The sequence below is a fragment of the Rhodamnia argentea genome, chromosome 2 (genome assembly GCF_020921035.1).
Source record: "Rhodamnia argentea isolate NSW1041297 chromosome 2, ASM2092103v1, whole genome shotgun sequence".
NCBI classification, from domain to species: domain Eukaryota; kingdom Viridiplantae; phylum Streptophyta; class Magnoliopsida; order Myrtales; family Myrtaceae; genus Rhodamnia; species Rhodamnia argentea.
The window spans coordinates 30,637,616-30,660,294 of NC_063151.1; the positions used below are offsets into that span (position 1 = coordinate 30,637,616).

Below are 22,679 nucleotides of genomic sequence, written 5' to 3' on the forward strand. Positions count from 1 at the left end.
CGCAGCTCACTGTGTAATCTCAATGGGCGACTGATTAAAAGCACACAAACTTGGTCATTTGAATTTTAGTTGATGACTTTGCCTCGGTTTTCCTTGGAGGAACTGCTTATTCTAAAATATAACGACAATGCAAGTCCTTCATTAAATTTACATGATGTGCTTGTCCCTTTATGCTCTCATTTGTAGTCATTTGCTTTGACTTAAATTCTTTAAATGCAGAGGAGAAGGAGACGACTTGACTTCCTCTCTAAACCGGCATAGAAAAGATTAACGATTTTGACATAATCTAACAATATTTTGCCGTCCTCATCTTGTGGAAATCTGTAAACATGTGAACAGGTATTATACCATGACGAAGGTAACAGAAACTGCCAACAAGTTATTTTCACTCCAATCAAAAGACGACGCACAGTTGTAGAGATTCTCGGTCTTTCTTCCGGCAATGACCTTAAAGTTTTTAATCCTTAATGACAAGAAGTTCTTGAGCGAACTCTACTTAACAGAATGGTCCAATATTTTATTACCTTGAGCTTTTCAAGGAAGATACTAGTAGTCGGAGACTCTAGACTCAACCTGCTATAAAGTTTCTCATACGTCCTCCGTGTTCCTTGCAAACATAATTTGAACTAGAAATGATGGAATGCTTTCAAGCCCTCCTACTCTCCTTTTTGATACTGCATTTATCAGTTGCTTCTTCCTTGAGGCGCGGGTGCTCGACTGAGCAGAGCACTGCCTTGGTCCGGTTCAGCAGGTCCTTTTCAATTGTCAACAATTCCGACTGTCCCGTGGCTGGTGTCACTTCTTATCCAAAGACAAACTTGTGGAGGAAAGCATGGACTGCTGCGCCCGGAACGGTGTTACCAGCGATAATGCAACTAGTAATGTCAATGAGCTTGATATAAGTTGCAGCCAGCTTCAAGGACTTATCCTTCCAAACAGCAGCCTCTTTTACCTTCCACACCTTACTAGGCTCAATCTTGCCGGCAACGATTTTAGTGGGTCAGCACCATCACCCAAGTTTGGTTGGTTTTCAAGCATGACACATCTCGACCTTTCTTTTGCTGGGTTCGTCGGGCCCATGCCACTTGAATTCTCTTCTCTTGCCAAACTTACTTCACTTGATTTCTCTTTTACTGCTCTTACGTTTGACGACAGTTTGGCAATGCTCCTTCAGAATCTAACGGTGTGGAGGGAACTTTTTCTTGATGGCATAGGCTTATCTATGACAAAGCAAAGTTCTTGGATGAATATGTCTTCTGCTTTGACTTCCCTTAGCCTTCCCTGTTGAGGATTGAAAGGAACATTCCCAGAATACATCTTTTCGTTACCATATCTGCAAGCTATTAATTTGCAATAAAATCAAGTTCTCACTGGCACTCTTCCAAAGTTTAACCAGACTAGTGCGTTCATTCTTATGGATCTGTCTTACACTAGCTTTTCTGGGGACTTACATTATTCAATTGGCAATTTGAAGTACTTGGAGATTTTGAATCTAGAAAGGTGCAAGTTTACAAACTCAATTCCACCATCTCTTGGGAATCTCATATTTCTCACTTTTTTGAAACTCATTTCAAACCAATTTCCTCGAAGAAAGGTTCTGTGGTGGGTTCTTGAGAAGAAAAAAATACCTTCAAAATATGAAAAATCAATCAAGGATATGTATGATGGTGTTACTACATGTGTGAAGCCTTGTAATGGCACATCAAGTTATTTTCCAATCACAGTAGGCTTACACCAAGGTTTTGCTTTGAATCTTTATCTTTTTGCCCTAATTATAGATGAGCTAACAAAAGATATCCAAAATGAGGTGCCGTGGTGTACGCTATTTGCAGATGATATTGTGCTTATTGATGAGATTAGGGCTAGGATTGGTGCTAAATTAGAATTATGGAGAAGCACGTTGGAGTCTAAAGGATTTACGTTAAGTCGAAATAAGACCGAATACATGAAGTGTGAGTTCAACACTACAAGAGAAGGAGATCAAGAATCCGTGAATATGCTCGGACGGGAGGTACCTAAGAAAGATGCTTTTAGATATCCGAGATCAATATTGCAAAAGGGGGGGAGAGATTGATAAGGATGTAAGCCATAGAATCAGGTTGGATGAAATGGCGTAGTGCGTTAGGGTTTTTGTATGATCGCAAAATCCCTATTAGACCAAAAGGAAAATTTTATAGAACAAAGATAAGGCCTGCGATGCTATATGGAGCTTAATGTTGGCTAACACAGAGGCAACATGAGCATACAATGGGAGTAGTGAAAATGAAGATATTAAGATGGATGTGTGGTCATACAAGGATGGATAAGAAAAGAAATGAAGATATTCGACGAAAAGTTGGAGTACTACCGGTGGCGGAAAAGATGAGAGAATATAGATTGAGATGGTTTGGGCATATTCTTCGAAGATCCCTAGATGCTTCGGTAAGAACAGAAGTTTGTTACCGAGAGCATGAATGAAGAAAGGAAGAGGTCAGTCGAAACTTACATGGGGAAAGTAGTAAAACAAGATTTAATGACGTGGGAAGTAAATTGGCGTATAGTTTGTCTTAGGATGGAGTGGAGGAAAGCCATTAGCATTGTGGAGAGGTAGAATTTATATGTTCCACACTGTCCTTTTTAGTCCTTTTTCCCTATATATATTTATATATTTTTATTTTTATATAATTATTTATTTTCCCTCAATCGTTCTTGCTTTTATTTTATTTATTTTTGGGTTCATCAACCGCCGACCCCAACTAGTTTGGGATAAAGGTGATGTTGATTTAGATTTCAAACCAATTTACTGGTCGTATGCCACTCTCACTTGGAAACCTAGAGCACCTCACTAGAACGTATCTTTCATTTATTCACTTCACTGGTAATGTGGACCGTGTTGTGTTTATACGGTTGTACCTATTGGAGTGTGGTTCATATTCCCCTGCAATAGGAAAACACGTGAGTTTCGCTTCACGTTGAGCGGGTGGGGGTCCGGGGGAGCAGCCCGGCCGGAGCTCTCAAGGGGGCAGCGCCCCCTGGACACTAGAGGGCTTTTACGATTTAAGCCCATATTTTTTATTAGTAGTTTGAATTTGAATTCATAAATAGCTACTGCTATATATATATTTTTTCGTTTGTAATTAAGTGATGTAACGAGAGTTGTTAGGTGCTAATTATAGTGGAATTCTCTGCGGGATGTAGCCCTAGTTGAGGGTAAACCAGGATAAAATCTCGTGTCTCGATTTCTCTTTCTTGCTTTTACATTTACTTCGTTGCGACTATGCCCCGAATTCTAATAGTGCCACCTTGAAGAGTTAGTTCTCTCAGGTCTATTAGTGAACGTCGATAGCGACCAGAATTATACCTTTTCCAAGTCTAGGGTCACTAAGTTTACAAGATTGCAGCCTCCGTGAATCCCCCAACATTTCATCGACACTTTACTGGGGATTGACGACACTAGATCTGTCTTACAATATGATTCATGGTGAGATTCCAGGATGGTTATGGGAGGCGGGAAGGGAGTCTTTGTTTTCTATAGATCTTTCGAGTAACTTCTTAACAGGGGGAACTCCAAGGCAATTCCTCTGAGGAAACTGGAAACGATTGGGATTGTGATTAATCTGTTCCAGGGACAACTCCCCGCTCCACCACGTTCCAGGACTGTGTTCTACTCTGCAGGCAATAGGTTCAATGGAGACATCCCGTCTCTAATTTGCAATGCGAGTTCTCTTCTTATGCTGACATTGTCTGACAACAACCTTACCGGTAGCATTCCACAATGTTTGGCAAATTTGACCAGTCTATGGTGGTTGGCCTTGAATGACAACAAATTAGAGGGGTCGCTACCGCTTCCGCAATCCCTTCGTTGATTGTATGCCAGGGGAAACAGCATCTTTAGGGAGATTCCTTGTTCAGTCTGCGATCTGAAGATCGTCCAATGTATGCCATTGTCGGACAACTTCTTCAATGGTAGAATTCCTGAGTGTCTAGGAAACATGAGCTCGCTATCAGGTTTGGGCTTGAGTAATAATCAGTTGGGAGGGCCTCTTCCACCTTCCTTGGTGAACTGTACTTATCTGACTTCAGTCGGTATCAGCCCCAACAAGATAAATGATACTTTTCCCTTCTGGATGGAGAGTCTGCCTATGTTAGAGATTCTCAACCAGGACTCAAAAAGGCTTCAAGGACCTTTAGACAAATTTGTGTCCGAATTCCCGTTTCCCAGTCTATTTGAGATCAACCTTGCTCATAAAGGTCTCAGTGATCATTTGTCAACTAAGCCTTTTCAAAGTGCCAGTCCGATTCCTGGAGCCTGGACTCGGTTTTACTCACTCTCAAACAACATGTTTGCGGGAGAAATATCTTCTTTGATCTGCAATGCAAGTAATCTTGGAGTCCTAAGCTTTATCTAACAACAACTTGTCTGGCACTGTCTCTAATTGTTTGACAAGTTCCAATATGAGTCTCAGTTTTGAACCTTCGCATGAATTGCTTCCAAGGTGAACTTCCCCGAAATACTTGGAGGAAATAGCAGCCTATGGACTCTTGATTTCAGTCGAAACAGACTTGAGGGTCCTGTTCCTCAGTCTTTTTTAAAATTGAATGTTTGAGAGCAATGATGATGGTGGAGGCGAATCAATACAGTCCGCAATATATAGGCGCTGATTTGTATCAAGATTTGATGACGGTCACTATGAAGGGTTCAAAGATTGTGTTGGAAAAGATTTTAACAACCTTCACAACCATTAATCTGTCCAATAACAAATTCCAAATGGAGATTCCGGATGCCATCAGAAAGCTCGTCTCCCTTCGAGGCCTGAACCTCTCTGAAAACAACATCACAGGGCACATTCCACAATTGATCGGCAATCTTGCCAAACTGGAATGGCTAGATCTTTCGACCAACAAGCTCAGTGGAATGATTCCTGGAGAATTGAAGGACCTCACGGCTCTGTCGTTCCTAAACTTCTCAGGAAATCAACTTTCTGGTCCGATGCCCCAAGGTAATCAGTTCAATACTTTCAAGAATGACTCTTTTGCCAGTAACTCGGGATTATGCGGATTTCCCCTGTCACAAGCGTTTGACAGACATGAAAATCAACCACCACCACGTTCCATCCCTGAAGGAGATTTTGAGAATACAACTATTTTTGACTGGAAGATAATCCTGATGGGATATGGATGCGGGCTGATAGGCGGATTGTCCATGGGATACATTGTCTTCCAAACCAGAAGACCTGAACGGTTTGTTAGAATGTTCGAGGAGAAGTACTGCAAAAAAGTGAAGAGGCCAAGGAAGAACCCTCCTAGATTTCATGGAAGATGAGACTACTTGTGTGTTGTTCTTATGAGAGCATGTGTTTTGGACAGCCAGTCTGTTTTCGTTTTCTGTTCATTTCCCCTATTTTCTTCACTGTTTCAAGCGTTTTACGGTTTATACTCGTGTGTGTTTACGTCAAGAAATGCAATCTGATCTGAAGGAGCTACCTCCATCCGTTTAGCATTAGCTTTTAAGCAGATAGTTGCATGCAATTTTATGACTTAAATTTCCGAAAGTTAAGGTACTGAACTGCACTCTCCGACAATAAAATTTAGGACTTTCTATGGACTCCCGAAATGTACTGTCTATGGCATTTCTCCTACAGATCATGTACACCTTCATCGGGCATCACTTGAATACATATACTGTTCCTGAAGGTCATAATTACCAGCTTTAGATAACAAGTCATTTATTGATTAAACAAAGGTTGCATTGTTGTAGAGCTTGAGGCTTACTGCTGGACTAGATTAAGTTATACCGGTCAAGATCGCACTTGATCATTCAAATTTCAGTTCATGCTTCTTATCCCGAGCTTAATTAGGGACGTAAAGAACTTAGAATAATGCGACCCGGATTAATCTTTCTTAGACGTGCTAGGTGAAGGTGCTTTAAACCAATTTTAGAAAGGCATGGTGATACGGATTACTTTTTTGATGTACCGATCCTTATAAAAATAGTTCATGTTATCGGTAATAATTGTGGGCAGCACTTCGGCTACCTTAACGCAAGGGTTTCGATGAAAAAAGCTACTCGACTAATTCAGGAGGCTACTACCGGCGATTGATCAATTTAGTATTTAACCATCTTGGGATAATGTTGAAATGACAAGAAGGAAAGTGAAAAGAAATCTCTCAAAAATTCGAGGACATGAGGGGCTGTATTGTAATTTCCGTTAATTCCCACTTGCTCCGTCTGCAAGTTCAAAGCCAACACGGTCTTTGCTCCGCTACCAAACACCAAATAGTTTGCAGAGCGCAAAATCCGGAGAGGCTTGCTCTAATCTCTCTTCAGTTCTCTCCGATATTCACTTCTTCGTCTCCAAATTTCAAATTCATCTTCTTTCCCTCGGCATCACCCGTCCCACTGAAGCCCTAGGACCACCTCCGGCCACGTAGTGTCGGGAAATCTGAGGACAAGAAGAAGAATGGCGGAAAATGAGAAGCTTTTATGGACCCTTTGCCGCGTTCGCCTCCAGCTAGTCTGCACTTGATGTGCTGCATCGATTTTTCCTCTGCAGTATCGGTTTAATCGCCAAAAGGAATATATGAACATTGCTTTATAATTTTTCGGGGCTTTGCTTTTATTTAGTTTCCGTCGGCTTCAACCTCTAGGAATGGCGCTTGAATCTTCAATTTATGCCCGGCCCACATTTATCTCCGGCGCGAAGTCGCCGTTTTTGGTGGTCTGCGACCGACGGAGGAGATTGCCCGCGAGATTTTTCCCAAGAGATTACCGGCATTTGTGTCGATTCACGGTGAATTGTGCTGGTCCGAGCACGTCCACGGGCTGTTATGATACTGGGTTCCTAAATAATTTAGTTTTCCGTGATAAAGTTCCGTTGAGATCGGTACTAGTCAGGAGCAGTGAGAATTTGTCGAATCGTTCTGGAAATAATCCGGATGCTATTGAAGTTGTGATGAGACGTGGTGTTGTTTTGGTGGCGATAATTTGTGGAGTGTTGTTTTTGGGGGGTAAAAGAGTTTTTGCAGTGGAGAGTGCGGTGAATGCAGGTTATGGAGTTATTGGGCAGAGCATATTGTTACTGAGAAATGCTTGGCCTAAGGTTTCTCAAGTTCTTAGAGTATTTAAAGAGCAAGGGTTGTTGTTGACATTGCTTTTTGCGCTTTCAGCTTTCTTCTCCATGGCGGAGACCTCAATCACCACGCTTTGGCCTTGGAAGGTGGAGCTCTTGGCTCTAAATTTGATTTCTTCGATCCTTTGTAACTTCTAGATGGATGCATCAATGGATAAAATAAGTTCACGCACTGCATTGAGAAGATTTTTTTTGCCCTTGATGTTGGAGAGGATGACACTAACCACTACTTTCCGCGGGTTTCACATAACTGCTCTGTTGAGAAATATTTGAAAAACAATCTTCATCTAGGCTCTTTTTGGAAGCTCAGCATTAATGAACTGCAGGATTGTGATGTATCTGAATCTTCTAAGGATACTCTGACTGGGGGAGAGCACTCTTAAATAATGCTTCAAAAAGTATCTATAAGTTCCTCTATATAGAAACAGAACTGCTCAAGGATTGGTTCCATCCTCCTTTGTTCTCTATGCCACACCTTCACACTTAGCTGCTGGTTCACTGATAATTCTGTTATATTATTATTGCCCATGGGGAATGGGCTTATTCGTATAAGTCTTTATAGTTGGCAGCTTGCTGTAAATAATGTGAACTTCTTGCTATCTTATCACCACCATTGTTTCAGGTGCGTGAACTGGCTGAAAAAGAGCCTGAAAATGGTGTCTTCAGAATGCTTCGAAGTGATGTGACAAGATTTTTGACCACGATTCTTATTGGCACAACGTACGAAGCTTTTGCAATTATCAGTTGGTGATTTTACATTCGAGGTTTTAGAAGAGAGCTGTTCTTACTTTATTACATCTATGTGCTCAGAGTGGTCAACATTGGAGCTACTGCATTAGTAACCGATGCTGCCACGGCGATGTTTGGTGAAGCTGGTGTTAGTGCAGCAACTGGAGTAATGACTGTAAGTCTATTGTTTTCAAGTTGAAAGTGTTTTCCTGTAATTTCCTTCACCCATTGAGAAATTTTAAGTGGGAAGATTAGAAATTTTAGCCAGACTCAGTAGGTGCATGATGACCCATTTAGTGCTTTTTCATCAAAGTACATCTTGGAAAGAGTTAAATGTTTGCTTGAAAATTGTATTTTTTTTGGGTACTTACTGTGGATTATTTGGTTGGTGAATTTTTATGACATGTTTTGGGTTAGAAAAGGACAGTTGCTTGACTAGATGTGCGAATTGTAGCTTAAATTGCTTCCTTTAGAAATTTATCTCAACGCATGTCTGAGATATTTGGGATTAATTGCTTTAGGTTGCCGTCTTGCTTCTTACTGAAATCACTCCCAAGAGTATAGCAGTTCATAATGCTACAGAGGTTGCCAGATTTGTGGTAAGTCTAGAATTTTTGGAGTTCTTTCTTGTGTATTAGAGATCTGTCCAGTTTTTTGCTAAAAAAACTTCCCATCTTTACATTCTTTTTTCTCCATGCTTCGCATTGCATTGTTTAATGATTACTGTTTGTGGTGCCTCTAGGTCAGACCAGTTGCATGGCTCTCCTTGATATTATACCCCGTAGGAAGGATAGTCACCTTTTTGTCCATGGGGATGCTAAAAATGCTTGGTTTGAAAGGAAGGAGGTATTTTCAAACTACATGCTGGTTATTTGCAGCTTCCTCTGTCATGTTATGATTGTATATTTGCTTCTGATTCACATTGTTCTTCAATTAAAATGAGTTCTTTTTCTCTTTCTTTTTCTGCATTTTGGAGATCTCCCTATAAAGGAGGCAGTAACTTTTTGAAGATCAGAAAAGAGAAACTATTGCAATAAAGCACATAAAATTTTGGTCGTAGCATGGAATGGGGCATATGAACTTCTGCAGTAAATATTTGCTGGTAGTCATCCCGTTTCTTCCAGACTTCAGATTTAGTATTTGACTTGTGATTCATTTGAGAGATACAGTTCATCCTTATCATTGACTTCTCCACATTATAGTCTCATAAAGTGGCAGTTATGAACTATAACATAATCAGGCCCAAAAAAGGAAACAAGAGAACTAGAAGATATCGAGTGTGCCCCATGACTATTTTAACACGATACTTTTTTGCTGAAAACTTTCGTCATTCCTCACTCTCTGCGATGGAATTTGCCAGTGAGCCATATGTTACTGAAGAAGAGTTGAAATTGATGTTGCGGGGTGCCATACTGAGCGGTGCTATCGAGGAGGAAGAACAGGTAAGATCCAGTATGAACTTACTGATGTAAATTCTCTCAAATGCAAATTGAAGAGTTGTGATAGCTTGACACTTTATTTTAGCAGAAAGTAAGATTCTGATTGATTGACTCTCCAAACTAATTCAAATTTGCTCAAATTAGATCAATTGGAGCTTTTGCACACCACTTTGCCTTATTACTTCTTCGTGTAACATACATTTCTTACGTTCGGTTTTGTAAGAACTGAATATGCCCGCCAAATTTTGTCTGCTTGTTAGCGAAAGGAAAAACATAGAGATTTAGGCTTTATTTTCATCTTGGCTGTACGTGTTTTGAGCTCTCTTTGTGTGTCACACTTCTTGGGTCTCTTAATTGACTGCATCTGACTTACAAATTTGAGCGTCTGTTTTCCGGGGTTTGTGCATGCCTCCCTGAAAATTTATAATGAAGTTAGATATGCTCTATTTGAATTGCACCCAGCTTTCAAAAGGCATACACTGCTTCATGTGACATATCTGTGATGGAAACCTCTTGCAGGATATGATTGAAAATGTTTTGGAGATTAAAGATACTCACGTGAGAGAGGTGATGACACCTCTTGTTGATGTAGTTGCGATTGATGCGAGTGCGACTCTTATTGATTTTCACCGCTTGTGGGTGACTCATCAATATTCAAGGCAAGTTGAACATGTTTTCTTAACAAACAAATCATGAACAGAAATTTGGTCTTGAAGTAGCTGAAAGCTATGGGTTACTCCTCAGGGTGCCTGTTTTTGAGCAGCGTGTTGACAACATAGTGGGAATTGCATACGCAATGGATCTGCTAGATTATGTCCAAAAGGTCAGGCAGTTCTTATTTCGTTTTCTTCTGTTTGGCCTATTGGTGAGTTGACTATTAATTTTTTGCAACATTCTCATAGAATGCAGATTTATAATCTGTTTAATTTTGAAGGGTGAATTGTTAGAAAGTTCTACTGTGGGAGAGATGGCTCACAAACCTGCGTATTTTGTGCCTGGTAATATTCTTTTGTTTCAGCTTGCATAATAATCAGTCTTGACCGCCATTGATATTCTTTTATCACACTCAACTTTCTTTATGCACGTACGATACATGTTAGAACTATAGACTGTGAAACTTACTGATGCAAGTAAAAATTACTTCTGGCCTGTGGTATAACCATCTGAGAGTGCAAGCCCGCTTTGCCTAAAATGCGCAGATATGTAAAACTTTATGAAATTGATAACTTGCTTAGAACATATTATTTTGCTGTTCAAGTCAACAAAAGCATCGATTTCCAATATGCCCAAAATTCCTTAGTTTATGTAGATTAAAATTAAATTGTTGTATTACTTTGCGTCATCATTTATCGTGTTCTGTGACTGGTTTTGCAGACTCAATGTCAGTTTGGAATCTTCTTAGAGAGTTCCGCATAAGAAAGGTTCACATGGCTGTCGTCCTCAATGAATATGGCGGAACTGTGGGAGTATGTGTGGTGACTTCATTTTACCGATTGCTTCATGACTCATTTCTCGTCAGCTAGCTAATGGCTACCACGCACCCACGATTTTGATGCTTTGCCAGAGATGTTTGGGAATTGCTCAACTTTCAAACTGTTGCGGAGATGCTTTAGTCTTGAATATACTGTCTTGTTTCACTATGCATGCATGCACATCTAAATCTACATTCTCACCCATGCTCTCAGAGGTGGTTGTTCAGAGCAGGATGGGGGTTTTGTTAGTAAAAGTTGAAATGAGAATTCCGGACTGTGCATATTGCTGAGTGAGTGGTGGCATCTAAGTTACTTGGGCTGAGTTTTCAAGGACTTGCTGTAAAGAAAAGGATGTAGTTATTTGTCAGATGCCTACTTCACAAAATAAAATTGAAAGGCGTGTGAACAATGGCTTTTTGTGTAGTAATCGAAAGAATATTGCGCTGAGTAATCATGCAGTGGTCATTACTGTTCTGAACATTGTAGTGATTAGTGGTGTTCAGATGCTTACCTTTGAATTCTGGTCTTTGTTGTCCTTTTTTTTTGTGTGAAACAGATAGTTACCCTAGAAGACGTTGTTGAGGAAATTGTTGGCGAAATCTTTGATGAAAATGATTCAAAAGTAAGTTCATCACTATTCTTTTGTGTAGATGTTTGTATTGGGTCATGTAAAAGGTCTTTTATTAGTTTGGGGATATTTCATGCTTGAGCTAATCACATTATATAATGTTTTCTCTGGTTCACATGATGCCTTTGTTTCTTGTTTCTCACATTTGTTTGATACTTTGTTCTGATTGAATTGGCTTTCATCACTCCGTGCTCAAATTGTTTGCCCTTGAATGTCTCCCTTTGTAATCATCAATTTTTGCTTTCACTACTACTTGTGTTATGATTATGCGGATTGTGGAATGTGTTATCTTATGCCTGCATACTGCGATCATAATTAATCTTATCTGGCCAGAGGACCCCATTCATATGACATTGCACTATTGGGCCAAAAAAGCGTCACATGGCAATGTTATATAGGCTTGCATAGAGTTGAATGTTCGTCTAAGGAAATTATACATCTCCAATTTGCCACATAGCAATGAGGAGGGTACAATATGTTTTATAGTCATTTATAAAGCATGCTAATAATAATGCCCACAGTGTGCACCATAGCTCGTTTGGAGTTCATCTAGATAAATGTGCTATTTCATGGCACTAGATAGAGGACAATTTTCATGGACAACTTTGTGTTAGAGGGAGTTCTGAATCAAGTCAGTCATTTTGAAGCCACCTTGAGTGACATCTAAGCGTTTGAAGAAATGCATAGGCCAAGCTGATTGTCAACTGACTTTTTGTATTATTCTGTATGTGAACTGAGTTTATCATTATCTCCCGATTCTCATCCATGTTCTTGTTTGCTCTTGTTTGAAACAGGAAGAGATCCAGAAGAAAACTGGCTACATTGTGATGCGAGCAGAGGGAGTGTATGACGTGGATGCCAACACATCAATTGATCAACTCTCTGAAGACCTCAATATCAAAATGCCTGAGGTATAAAATTGTTCGACTTCTAGGATTCCAGTAACATTTCCAGTGGGATTGGCATGCGACGTCTTCATCTTGTCTCCCTTGTTTAGACAATTGGACTTCATCCATCTATTTCATAGCAGGGGTGGTCTGTTAGCAATGGTTCCGTGGTGACTACTAGTAGTCTAGTGATTTCACTTGAATTTGTGGTTCAATCCTTTTCTAGCTGGAAACAATTTAGGGAAACGCAATAAATTTGTCATGATCTTGGTTAATATCTGTACGAGATAATCACGAGAACCCGCTATTTATGGTCTGTGTAAGTTTGTACTTATTCTTTTCCTAGCTCTACATATGCCTTTTAGATAGTCGCTGGGATTTATCTATAAGTCAGGACCTGCTCTCATAGTGGGTGAACCTTTCATTAAATATGCTTCTCTATCATTTTTCTTTTTTTTTGGGTGTGGGGGGGGTTGGTTGTTTCCAATAGATTTATGTACATGATTAGAGTGGAGATCCACAAATTTTTTCTATTTCTCCCCTTTATCTTGATTAGAGCTCTCTTCTTGTCTTGCTTCTTTTCAATGTGCCTGGTCATTTGTAAATTCATTGTTATTGCTGCAGCACTGTTTTCTTAGGATGGGAGACATCCCTGTTTGGCTTATGCATCTTATCTTGACAGGGTCATCAATACGAGACTGTGTCTGGCTTTATATGCGAAGCATTTGGATATATACCTCGGACAGGTGAGACGATCAAAGTGATTCTTGAGAAGGAAAACCTAGAAGAGGAGGATGAGTATGTGGAAACTGAATCTGACCGAAAGGATCAAAAGGAGAAGGACAAGCATCAAATTTTCAAACTCGAGGTACTGATCTGATCTGAAAGCACCTATTCTTCTGAATAAATGGTTTCAAAACACCCAATTCCTGGCTTATGCTTCAACTGGGATTAGGAATTAAAATGTACGTAGCTTTTAGTGGCTGACCTTGAATGGAATTCTAGGCAAATGCTTCCCTTGCGATTTGTGAGAAATAGGTAAGAAGCTCTTGTTAACGAGGGTCTCCGGAACACTTGTTGACCATACTCATTAAAGAAATGCTATTTTCAACTTACTGTTTCCAAATGACACGAGATACGCTTTATTGAAAACGACGTACTCACCTCCATTGTTTGTTTAATGGAACACTTATTAACAAAAGCCTAGGTAAAATGGCACACTAGAGAACAGGCCAAACTTCAAGAAAAGTATATTTACGTAGGGCTTTACATTGACATGGATCTCACACATTTCTGACCGCGTTAGTGTGGAATAGACGTACTGACACAGGCATTCCCACCAATCTACTTTCAAGTAGTCTAAGGGACATGTTCATATTCAGTGACTTTTGCAAATGATTTTTCTGCGTCTCCTATTTGCTGCAGATATTAGAAGGAAATGCCAGAAAGGTTAGCGCTGTCAGATTCGAAAGGATCAACAGCGACGATGCAGCAGCCCTAGAGACCAAAGAAGTGACTCGCTTGGTTCCTAAAATCATGAAGAGAAAGTGGAGCAGTGATCAAGAATCGGACTTGGACAAAATTGACGACGACGCATCGCCGCCGGAGCCTGGTCTCTCCGATGCTCTTTTGAGGGTACACAATGAAAGCGAAGACACTGTCGGCGAACAATAATACCTTGTATTGCTTTCCCCATTTGTTCTTGTTTATGCAGTCCTTGAAATAGGGGCAGAGAAGAATGGACCAGGAGAAGGGAATGTACGATCGATTGTTATGTGTAAAGTTCTTTTTACAGACAAGGAAGAGTACCGATGTCTGAATTTTGTGCGGATCATCTTACGATTGTAATTTTTGGGAGTTCTATGGGAAAGCATAAGAATGTTGGCTAATAAAGCCATGAGAGGACATGGAAGAGTATCAACATCTGAATTTTCTGGTGCGTTGGTATACTCTGTACGCAGGCTCCACAATGTATTTTAGATTGATTTTGCTAAAACAATGTTGCAGCATCCAACATACAATGTATCTCATAGTTTAGTCCAATCCTAAAATTGCTCATGAAAGTGGTAAAATCTGTCACGAAAGTGTAATTGAGTATTAAAATCTTCAAAAAGTATAATCAAATCATAAAACTTGTGAAATTGGTGAAATTAAGGTCTTTCGTTAATTACGTCCAACTTGACTATGGAAAAATGTTCATGCGATTTTTTTTTTCTATGTTGATGTGCTAAAACATGAGGGACAAGGTCAAAACAATGTCATTTTGGCCCAAATATAATTTTTTAAATCTAAATATTATTAAAATTAGAATTAAAAATTAAACAAAAAAAAGCAAGGAGCACAAAATCGTCGAGGCCCGACACCCTTCCCCGTGGCAAACCCTCGTCTACGATCGATCAGGGGCACTAGTCATCGGTTGAGGCCTGGCCAACTCTTGCCCCACCGTCTTTGGCTTTCCCGACCATGATGGGATGGCGGTAGCTAGGGCTTCTCATTTGTCTTATTTTTATAGTTTAATAATATAAATAATATTTAGATTAAGATTCAAATTTGGATCAAAACAAAGTCATTTTGGTCTTGTCCTTCATATTTTAGCCATGTCAGTACCTCTTAGAGAGAGAAAATAATAATAAAAAGCCACGTCAACATTTTTGTTAGCCAAGTTGGACAAAATAAACAGGACTTGATAGTATCAATTCGACAAATTTTAAGATTCGATTGCACTTTTTGAAAATTTTAGGACTCAATTGTATTTTTAATGATCTCCAATGTATTTATCCTTGATATTTAAACAGATGTTTTTCCCCGCATGAATGCATTGAATAAGGCAATATAATATTTGAAATTGAAACTTAAATTCATCGGCCAACTTACAATACTTGAGCAACTACAATTTATTAGATAGCATTTTCGAAGAGAGCGATGAAAAGTTTAATTTTTGTATATATATCATGATATGCCGGCCTATTGTGTCAATTTATTATGATTTAATAATAATCTTAGGTTTCGGGCCGTTTCTAAAGTTGTTTTCCTAAAAATAGTTTGTTTTGTTTTACTCTTTTCAATGATTCTTCTTGGATAATTTCCAAAATAAGTCTTTTTTCTGAATTTTTGTATCAAATCCATTTAGAAGCTTTCCTGTAAGGTTTTCATAATAAGAATATTCCTACGCGTGCAGGACCCGACTCCGATAGTTTATCGGGTCAACACGAGTCGGATCCTACTATAAAATGCCGAGTCTCCCGTTGAAGCTGTTCATTTTACAAAAATGGAGGGAAACAGAAGCCTCTCGAGCTCACGAACCGCTCACCTGCTAAGCAAAATCAGAGGTTCATTCTTGACTGCGCATGACTAATTTAGCTCGAGCTTCTTCGTCTCTTCTCGCTGTTTGATTTTCGGTTGATCGCAGTTGCTTTATCTGCAGAAGTTACGAAATCAATACTCAACGATCTCAGCAACGGCCGATCTCCATCGATCGCGATTGATACATTCTGGAATTACTGCAGGAACCCCAACGGAAGCTGGTTAGCTCACATTTGAAGATATCTAATTCCCTTTTTTTTTTTTTAAATTTGGCTACTGGAAAGTTCTTCGTTTGGTTCGAACGAATCGTTTGTTGTACTTGAAGAGTGATTCTGTTGTTGATCGTCAATTCAGAATCTGGGACAACGCGCTGTTTGAATGACTGCGATTTATTCATAGGTTGTAGTAAATGGTGCGGTTCATAGTGCTGGTTAGAAACATAAAGTTCTTGCACTTGCTCGTTTTGCTGATCTTGCTAGGTAGCAGTTGAAAAAATGGGAAAATTCAAGACCTGGTATGAGAATAGGACCAATTAATTTTGGCTCAAGATGATGTTATGTCTGAAAAGTTCGGGGAAAAGGGATTGCATGCATACTGATCCTCGCATCTTTCAGCCTTTGCTAAAGCATTACGCCCGAAAGATGTTACTCTTGTTTGATGTTGCTGCGTGCAGTAGTTGCGAGCCTGATTTTCCAAAGGGAAAGGAAATTGTGACTTTGCTTAGGGAATCGCACGTGCATAGGCTCGGTATGTGGTCATCTACATGACAACTATTAGTCTCCAGACATTGGATATTGGAATATTGGTGTAAAATATATAATCCCCAACTTTGTGTTTACCTGTTGGCGCTTTCAGATGTCTTGCTGAGAGTGCTGCTGATTGTTCAGCAACTTCTGCAAGAAAACAGACACGGATCAAAGAGAGATATATATTACATGCATCCTTCTGTATTCAGAGGTGAAATCAGATTACATATCACTTCTTATATATATAATTACTTGATGAAATTTTAAGTGGAGCAAGCTACTTCAATTGATGCAATGATGAAGTGATCACACCCATGCATTTTCAAATTTTACTTTACATGAAAAATAAGCTGACATCATTCATGCTTTATTCAGGAGGCATATGCATTACGTAAAGTTTCTAGCTTCATCATTGGATTTGTAAAGCAAAAAAATAAAAATAGAGAAAAAAGGAGGGTATCGACATCAGTCTTGTATGATCATTCAAATAAAGAAAAAGATGAACGTCAGTCTTATCTGGCATTAGATGTCCCATGAATCTACTATTTACCAGTGTTATAACTGATGATTTCTGTAATGATTCACTTCTCTCTTGTAGTGTGCTTTAAATCTTGCAGTAATTTCCTGTATATTGTAATCCAGATCAGTCAGTTGTAGACCGGGCGATAAACGACCTGTGTATCCTTCTTGGCTGCAGTCGCCACAACTTAAATGTGGTAAACATTTTTCTGATTTTTTTTTTTTTTTTTTTTGGGTTCTTGATGGGGAAGTAATGTGGAAAGAAGACTGCATGATGAAAATTAGCCCTGGTCAAGTTTTTGGTGGAACAGTTGATTATGACCACTTCTCTGGAGAACATTCAATTCTTTAAAAAAAAAAAAAATTTCTTTCTTAAGGCAAATAAAGAAAAAGGCCCTCCTCAAGAATCCTACTATGGATATTGGCTTCTTCTTCCCTAATTACAAGCGAAATTTTGTCGAGTTGTTTACATTTCGGTTGGTCTAGGGTGGCAAATTGTGTCTTTGCATATTTCCCACAAGTTGCTAGTAGTCTCTGTTCTTGGAATATTTATATTTTTTTTCTCAGTTTGCACAGGATTGCTGCTATTCAGATGAAGTTTGGTATCTGCAGTAGTAGTTTACAATTGCATCTCTTGCAGTTGGTTCAGACATTTTCACTTTCTTAATTTAAATGTAGCGGAATTTTTTTTTTTTTTTTTGCTTGCAAAGTTGGTTGAAGTGAACCCTGGACTCATTTCATGGTTAATGTACTGCTTTCATATTACCGACCTCATAATTACATTAACGGCATATTAACTTCTTGTTGTCTTCTTTTGGCAGGTTTCTGTAGGAAAAGGGTATGTTAACTTTTCTGGGACTTCTTGGGAGATGAATAGAGAAGCATGCGTAATTTTCGCTCTACTTTTGTAGACTAATTTAAAGCATGTCAAAATAGTTCACTCTTATCTATTGTTTCATCCATCCGATTTTGCCACGAAATGTAGTTGAATGCTCCTAATCCTATCCCACTATCATATTCTTACTTTCCATTGATGTTATGTTATCTTTACTACCACCAAGCTGTCCAAAAGTAGTTTTCAATGTCTATTGATACCTGACAAGATTTCTTACAGCTATGAGCTAGGCTTTTAGTAACCTCACTGCTTAAGGGGCATTTGAGCTGGTTCAACATTTCTGATCAAAGTTTTGGATTATTCCACTTTTGCTCAGGTTGGTGATGGGCTGGCTAAGATTCACTGAAGCTGGGGCGAAGTTTGATTGCATGAACAACCTTAATTCGGTGAGTTGAAGAACTGTACGTTTTCAGGTGGATAAACATTTATCATTTTACAAACAAAGGAAAAGTCATATATTCAAGCATTGGCTTCTCATTTTGTGGCAGGCCCAACCTGTTCCGGTGCATGTTGAAGACGTTGAAGGTATATAACTGATTACAAATATGTTACCGAAAAAAAGTGATTCCTGATGTTGTTGATTGCTAATTTGGCAAAGAGCATTTTCTGGAACTCTTTTTTGAATCTCTATTCAACGCATGCTTCCTAAGAGTGCAGAAAGTAAAAAAAACGGGGTTTTGAGTCATTCTGTCCTCACCCTGCTTCCAAAATCTTAATTTCATGATATGGCTCAATGGCTCTCATAAATACTGCAACATTTCACCTTGTTTATGCGGAGATAAGTAAGATGCTCCATTGTTCTTTTTCGCAGATATTTTGAGTGTTGCTGAGTACATTCTAGTTGTGGAGAAGGAATCGGGTCAGCAAGTTTAAAAAATTTTAGTAGTTAATATTTCTTACTCACCAGGTACTAACAGTTGAATGTTCGATGTGCAGTGTTCCAGCGACTAGCAAATGACCAGTTCTGCAGGGCAAACCGTTGCATTGTTATTACTGTCAGTGGACAGATATCTTTTGATTTCTAAATAATTTAGGTATACCTTCCACTTTTTCTTCCCTGATTATCTGCCAATATCCTGTTTCAACAGGGAAGAGGTTACCCAGATATCCCCACCAGAAGGTAAAGATACTTGTACTCAGTGACCTGGGAGCAATGTTTTGCATCATCGATCTGTTACCTGACCCTGGTTTTATCCCGGGCCACATGTGTCGTTTCCCTTCCAGGTTCTTGAGGCTTCTCATTGAGACATTGCATCTCCCTGCCTATTGTCTGGTAGATTGTGATCCATATGGCTTCGACATTCTTTCCACTTACCGATTTGGTTCTATGGTTCGAAAATTTCATCTTTAGAATCTCTGATATCATTTCTTGAGTCAGTTTATTCCATCATCAATTACTTGCACCTTGTGAATAATCAGTTAAATTGCAGAAAGTATCCTATGAGCAACTTATTTTCCTTTTTCCCTCATTTCCTTGTTCAAGCAAATGGCCTATGATGCAAAATTTATGCGCAATCCTGAAATGAACTGGCTAGGAGCTTTTCCTTCAGATTTCGAGAAGTACAGTCTTCCAACGGAGTGTCTCCTTCCGTTGACAGCAGAAGGTAAGGGTTTCCCATTTGATGCTACTGTCCCAGTACATCATACTTTTCAACTAGACCTTATGCTTGCCAGAGAATAATTGCTTATGCTCCTACACACTTGCCAGATAAAAGAAAGACCGAGGCAATACTACTTAGATGCTACCTACAACGCGAAGCACCGGATTGGAGGTAGAATTTTCATTTTCTATTAAGAAAGATAGTTGCCATTACTAAATTAGTGGTGCCCATTGCCTAAGGAAGGTTTGAGCTAGAGTTGATGCTGCACAGAGGAGTGAAATTTGAGATTGAAGCCTTCTCAGTGCATTCACTTTCCTATTTGTCAAGGGACTACATACCATCTAAAATACATGGACTGCACAACTGAAGACCAAATCTTGTTGAGCAGTTTATTGGCTGCATCGACAAACTTTAGGAATTTTGGCTGATTGAATACGATAAGTAGAGATGGAAAGGTATTGTTTGTACAGTGCGGTGTCAATACCCATTGTGTTTATAGCTTCAGCGAAACAGACATTTATTATGTCCAATGACTATGTTTTTTACAGTATCATTCATACTCAATTGCTCTCTCTGCCAAACCGCAATTATTTTTGGCGAGAATTTTTTCCTCCGAGCCCAACTTTGCACATTAGATGCAGATATAGATGAAACTGAGATAACCCCTGAAAAATTGAGAGTTCGTGAAACTGGGACAACTTGAAAGCTATTAATTCATGCAAAAATTCTGTACAGTGAGCATTCTATTTTAGATGAATAGTTTCAGAGTTGCTGGTGAACGGGAAGCTCCTAGCTCGAGGACTGAAGCATAACTGAACAAGAAAGAAAAAATGTAGTTGCAAGGAAAATATGAGGATTATCAGAGAAATAGTAGGTATAAAGAGGATGTGGTCTCTGATAATACAGCAGCGCCGGATAAAACAATTGCACTGGTCGTTCTAGGCACGCTTGCTCAGGCCATGGAAGAAGCGGTGCTTCTTTCTCTTCGAATGTCTTCCAGCGTTCTTTGCCATGACGTAGGGGATAAAATGCACCTGCATACACGTACATCAAGCTTAGATCTCCACAACCACATACAGGATATAGACATTTGAATGCTATTGCAGGCAACACATTTCACAGCATGGACCCCCAAAAAATATCCTCATTTTATCCGTGTCAAATGTAAGTGTATCGACAATCTGCCACAACCAATTTATGCGCAGAAGTTATGTGAGCCTTGAGGATACCGTGCCCCAGTTGGCATACCAATGCCGTGTGTCATAAACATGTTCGTGTTATTCGTACATCAATGCAAAGTGTGCTAAAGTTAAAAGCATTTGGATTTTCCAGACATCACTCCTATCCACAGTGTGATCACCTTTATCGCGTTTCCAAAGGGAGTGGCTTAACACTCGAGTCTCGGAGCATGATGCTCCGGGCTAGATGGGTCCTATTATATAGTAAGCATTAAAATCTCTAGTACAGTTTTGCAGCTTAAACTTTAAGGCGTTTCACTTAAAGCCACTGATCAGCACATGAAATGTTCCTAAATCAGATTCGGCTGAATAGAACCAAAGCTATCATGCGTAATTCACCCGCTCATTCTACACAACTCAAGGAAAAAAAAACACACACACAAGCACTGGACCATTACATAAACCTATAGACAAAAAAGTAGTAGAGAATGAGACGGGGTATCAGAACCTGAGAATTGTTTCGGATGCCAAAATCCTGAAGCTTGGAATCATCATCAAGCAGTTTCTGATTATTGTATGACAGGCAAAAGTTCGCCCACACATGCTTCCTGAAAATCCGGCAAAATTATTCTCTCAAGCATAGCAACCGTTTGAGTTTACATTTCAGAAGCAGTTCAAGAAATCGAACAAAAGCGGGGAAATTTGGCACATATTACATTTATCTAGGGAGGATTAGTTCAAAAAATTGAACCTCGACATTGAAGGTGTTGTAGTATTTATTCAAGTTACTATACTTTTGCAGATCAACAGAAAGGGGAAGAACTCGTGTCACTTTCATCTTCACCTGGCATCACCATTTGCGAGGATTGGAATGGCCACTAAGCACTTAATTCTTAGCTCAAAAGCAGATTCCGCACTTGCCAATACACAATCTACCCAGACGAGTTTCCAGTAATAAACGATTAACTCACCACGAAATTTGACGATGACCCATCTGGGATTGCTCCGCATCGCTCACTTTTCTCTTCACAGCCAGCTTCAATTCCTTCACCGTGGCGGAATTCATAACCGCAACATCTACACAGCTCAACGACCAACGCAAAGAGAAAAAAGCTAAGCGCCGGACATGCACTCCAGGTGTTCGACAACACGCCAACATAGCATAAGCACGGGAAACAGGAGGGAGATCACAATACCGAAGCTGGTGCCGTCTAATTTGAGGACGGAGACTCGCATGGCACTGCCCAATTCGAGGCTGATGAGGGTGTCAACGTCGGATAAAGTGGGGCTCTTGGGGACGTCGGCGAGTAAGGGGTCTTGGAGAAGAGCAGAGAGGGTCGAGTGCAATTTCGCCCTCTTGATGTTGCTGCTGTTGTAGTCCCCTAATCCCTCTTCTCCCTTGGAGCTGCTGGACTCCATTAGCAACCTTTGCCACTAGCAAACTCCCTGTGACTGACCCTTTGGGTGATTCTGAGCTGCTGGGGTTTTGAGGATTTATACTTTTTCAGAAAGACGGAACAGAGAGAGAGAGCAGCGAACGATTCTTCGAGCATCTACTTGGTTTTTTCCATGACCACCGGTAGAAAACGATCACAAAATGATACAACTTGTACACTCTTTTCCAAAAGTGATATGGCAGCGTCATCCAGCGTATCCACCACTTTAATCTAAACAAAGGCAACTGAAGCTTATTTATATTATGATATTTGCGATGGATTATCATCTCGTACTCTAAATTGAGTGTTTATGTCTAGTAGAAATAAGGGATCTAATCTGGAATCTCGCTTCTATTGAACTTCGAGATCTTGTCAACACTTCGATCGTGCAAAATGGACATCATGTAGACATGTCGTGGATCCACTCAATACTAGTAAGTACAAGCCAAATTCTAGGAAACGAAAAGGCATCAATTGAAATATTAGATTGAAATTTTACTAGGTATTTCCACAAAAGGAAAGAAAAAACAAAAATTCACGCGATGATCGCCATGTATACATACCAGTTACTTGAATATTGAGATATAGTACTAGTGAATGAGATTCTCTTCTTTTCCATTGTACAAGTGTATAAATTTTGATTTAATGTGCAATGAAGTTCCTGAATTTTAAATGTGTTTGATGAGACCCTTGAACTTTAACTCAATGTACAATGTCGTTCCTAAATTTTTAACTTT

The 22,679-nt window shown here is 39.5% G+C and overlaps 4 protein-coding genes across 8 annotated transcripts; 3 read left to right on the forward strand and 1 right to left on the reverse strand.

Moving 5' to 3' along the window:
• Positions 1-2,449: 2,449 nt before the first annotated feature.
• LOC115736214 (receptor-like protein 43) lies at positions 2,450-5,463 on the forward strand. The gene is made up of 4 exons (XM_030667790.2): positions 2,450-2,586; positions 3,539-3,781; positions 3,857-4,359; positions 4,590-5,463. The coding sequence occupies exons 1-4, from the start codon at positions 2,450-2,452 to the stop codon at positions 5,300-5,302; spliced, it is 1,596 nt and encodes a 531-aa protein (XP_030523650.2). The 3' UTR covers positions 5,303-5,463.
• A 770-nt stretch (positions 5,464-6,233) lies between these two features.
• On the forward strand, positions 6,234-14,166 carry LOC115737484 (DUF21 domain-containing protein At1g55930, chloroplastic-like). Its single transcript, XM_030669624.2, has 14 exons — positions 6,234-7,196; positions 7,732-7,829; positions 7,920-8,013; positions 8,360-8,437; positions 8,581-8,684; positions 9,199-9,280; positions 9,797-9,936; positions 10,022-10,100; positions 10,212-10,275; positions 10,652-10,743; positions 11,306-11,371; positions 12,172-12,288; positions 12,947-13,132; positions 13,690-14,166. The coding sequence occupies exons 1-14, from the start codon at positions 6,630-6,632 to the stop codon at positions 13,936-13,938; spliced, it is 2,016 nt and encodes a 671-aa protein (XP_030525484.1). The 5' UTR covers positions 6,234-6,629; the 3' UTR covers positions 13,939-14,166.
• Positions 14,167-15,514: 1,348 nt separating this feature from the next.
• LOC115737491 (meiotic recombination protein SPO11-1) lies at positions 15,515-19,944 on the forward strand. 4 transcript variants are annotated; one of them, XM_030669635.2, is made up of 15 exons: positions 15,515-15,593; positions 15,689-15,788; positions 16,241-16,314; positions 16,423-16,524; positions 16,956-17,029; positions 17,654-17,670; positions 18,044-18,113; positions 18,216-18,252; positions 18,539-18,586; positions 18,664-18,722; positions 18,816-18,847; positions 18,952-19,057; positions 19,211-19,331; positions 19,436-19,499; positions 19,572-19,944. In XM_030669635.2, the coding sequence occupies exons 1-15, from the start codon at positions 15,533-15,535 to the stop codon at positions 19,693-19,695; spliced, it is 1,089 nt and encodes a 362-aa protein (XP_030525495.1). In that variant the 5' UTR covers positions 15,515-15,532; the 3' UTR covers positions 19,696-19,944. The 4 variants fall into 4 exon arrangements, with proteins under 4 accessions (XP_030525495.1, XP_048129878.1, XP_030525514.1 ...); XM_048273921.1 differs by having other exon boundaries at positions 16,956-17,026; XM_030669654.2 differs by having other exon boundaries at positions 19,550-19,713.
• Positions 16,285-22,040, reverse strand: LOC115737534 (U11/U12 small nuclear ribonucleoprotein 25 kDa protein). Of its 2 annotated transcripts, XR_007197372.1 has the most exons (5): positions 21,703-22,040; positions 21,478-21,583; positions 21,015-21,114; positions 20,209-20,362; positions 16,285-16,460 (listed from the first exon to the last, which is right to left on the reverse strand). XR_007197372.1 is itself a non-coding variant. In XM_030669705.2 (4 exons), exons 1-4 carry the CDS (start codon positions 21,923-21,925, stop codon positions 20,267-20,269), a joined length of 525 nt encoding a protein of 174 aa, XP_030525565.1. In that variant the 5' UTR covers positions 21,926-22,040; the 3' UTR covers positions 20,013-20,266. The 2 variants fall into 2 exon arrangements, 1 of the variants encoding a protein (XP_030525565.1); XM_030669705.2 differs by lacking the exon at positions 16,285-16,460 and having other exon boundaries at positions 20,013-20,362.
• Between the last annotated feature and the right edge of the window lie 639 nt (positions 22,041-22,679).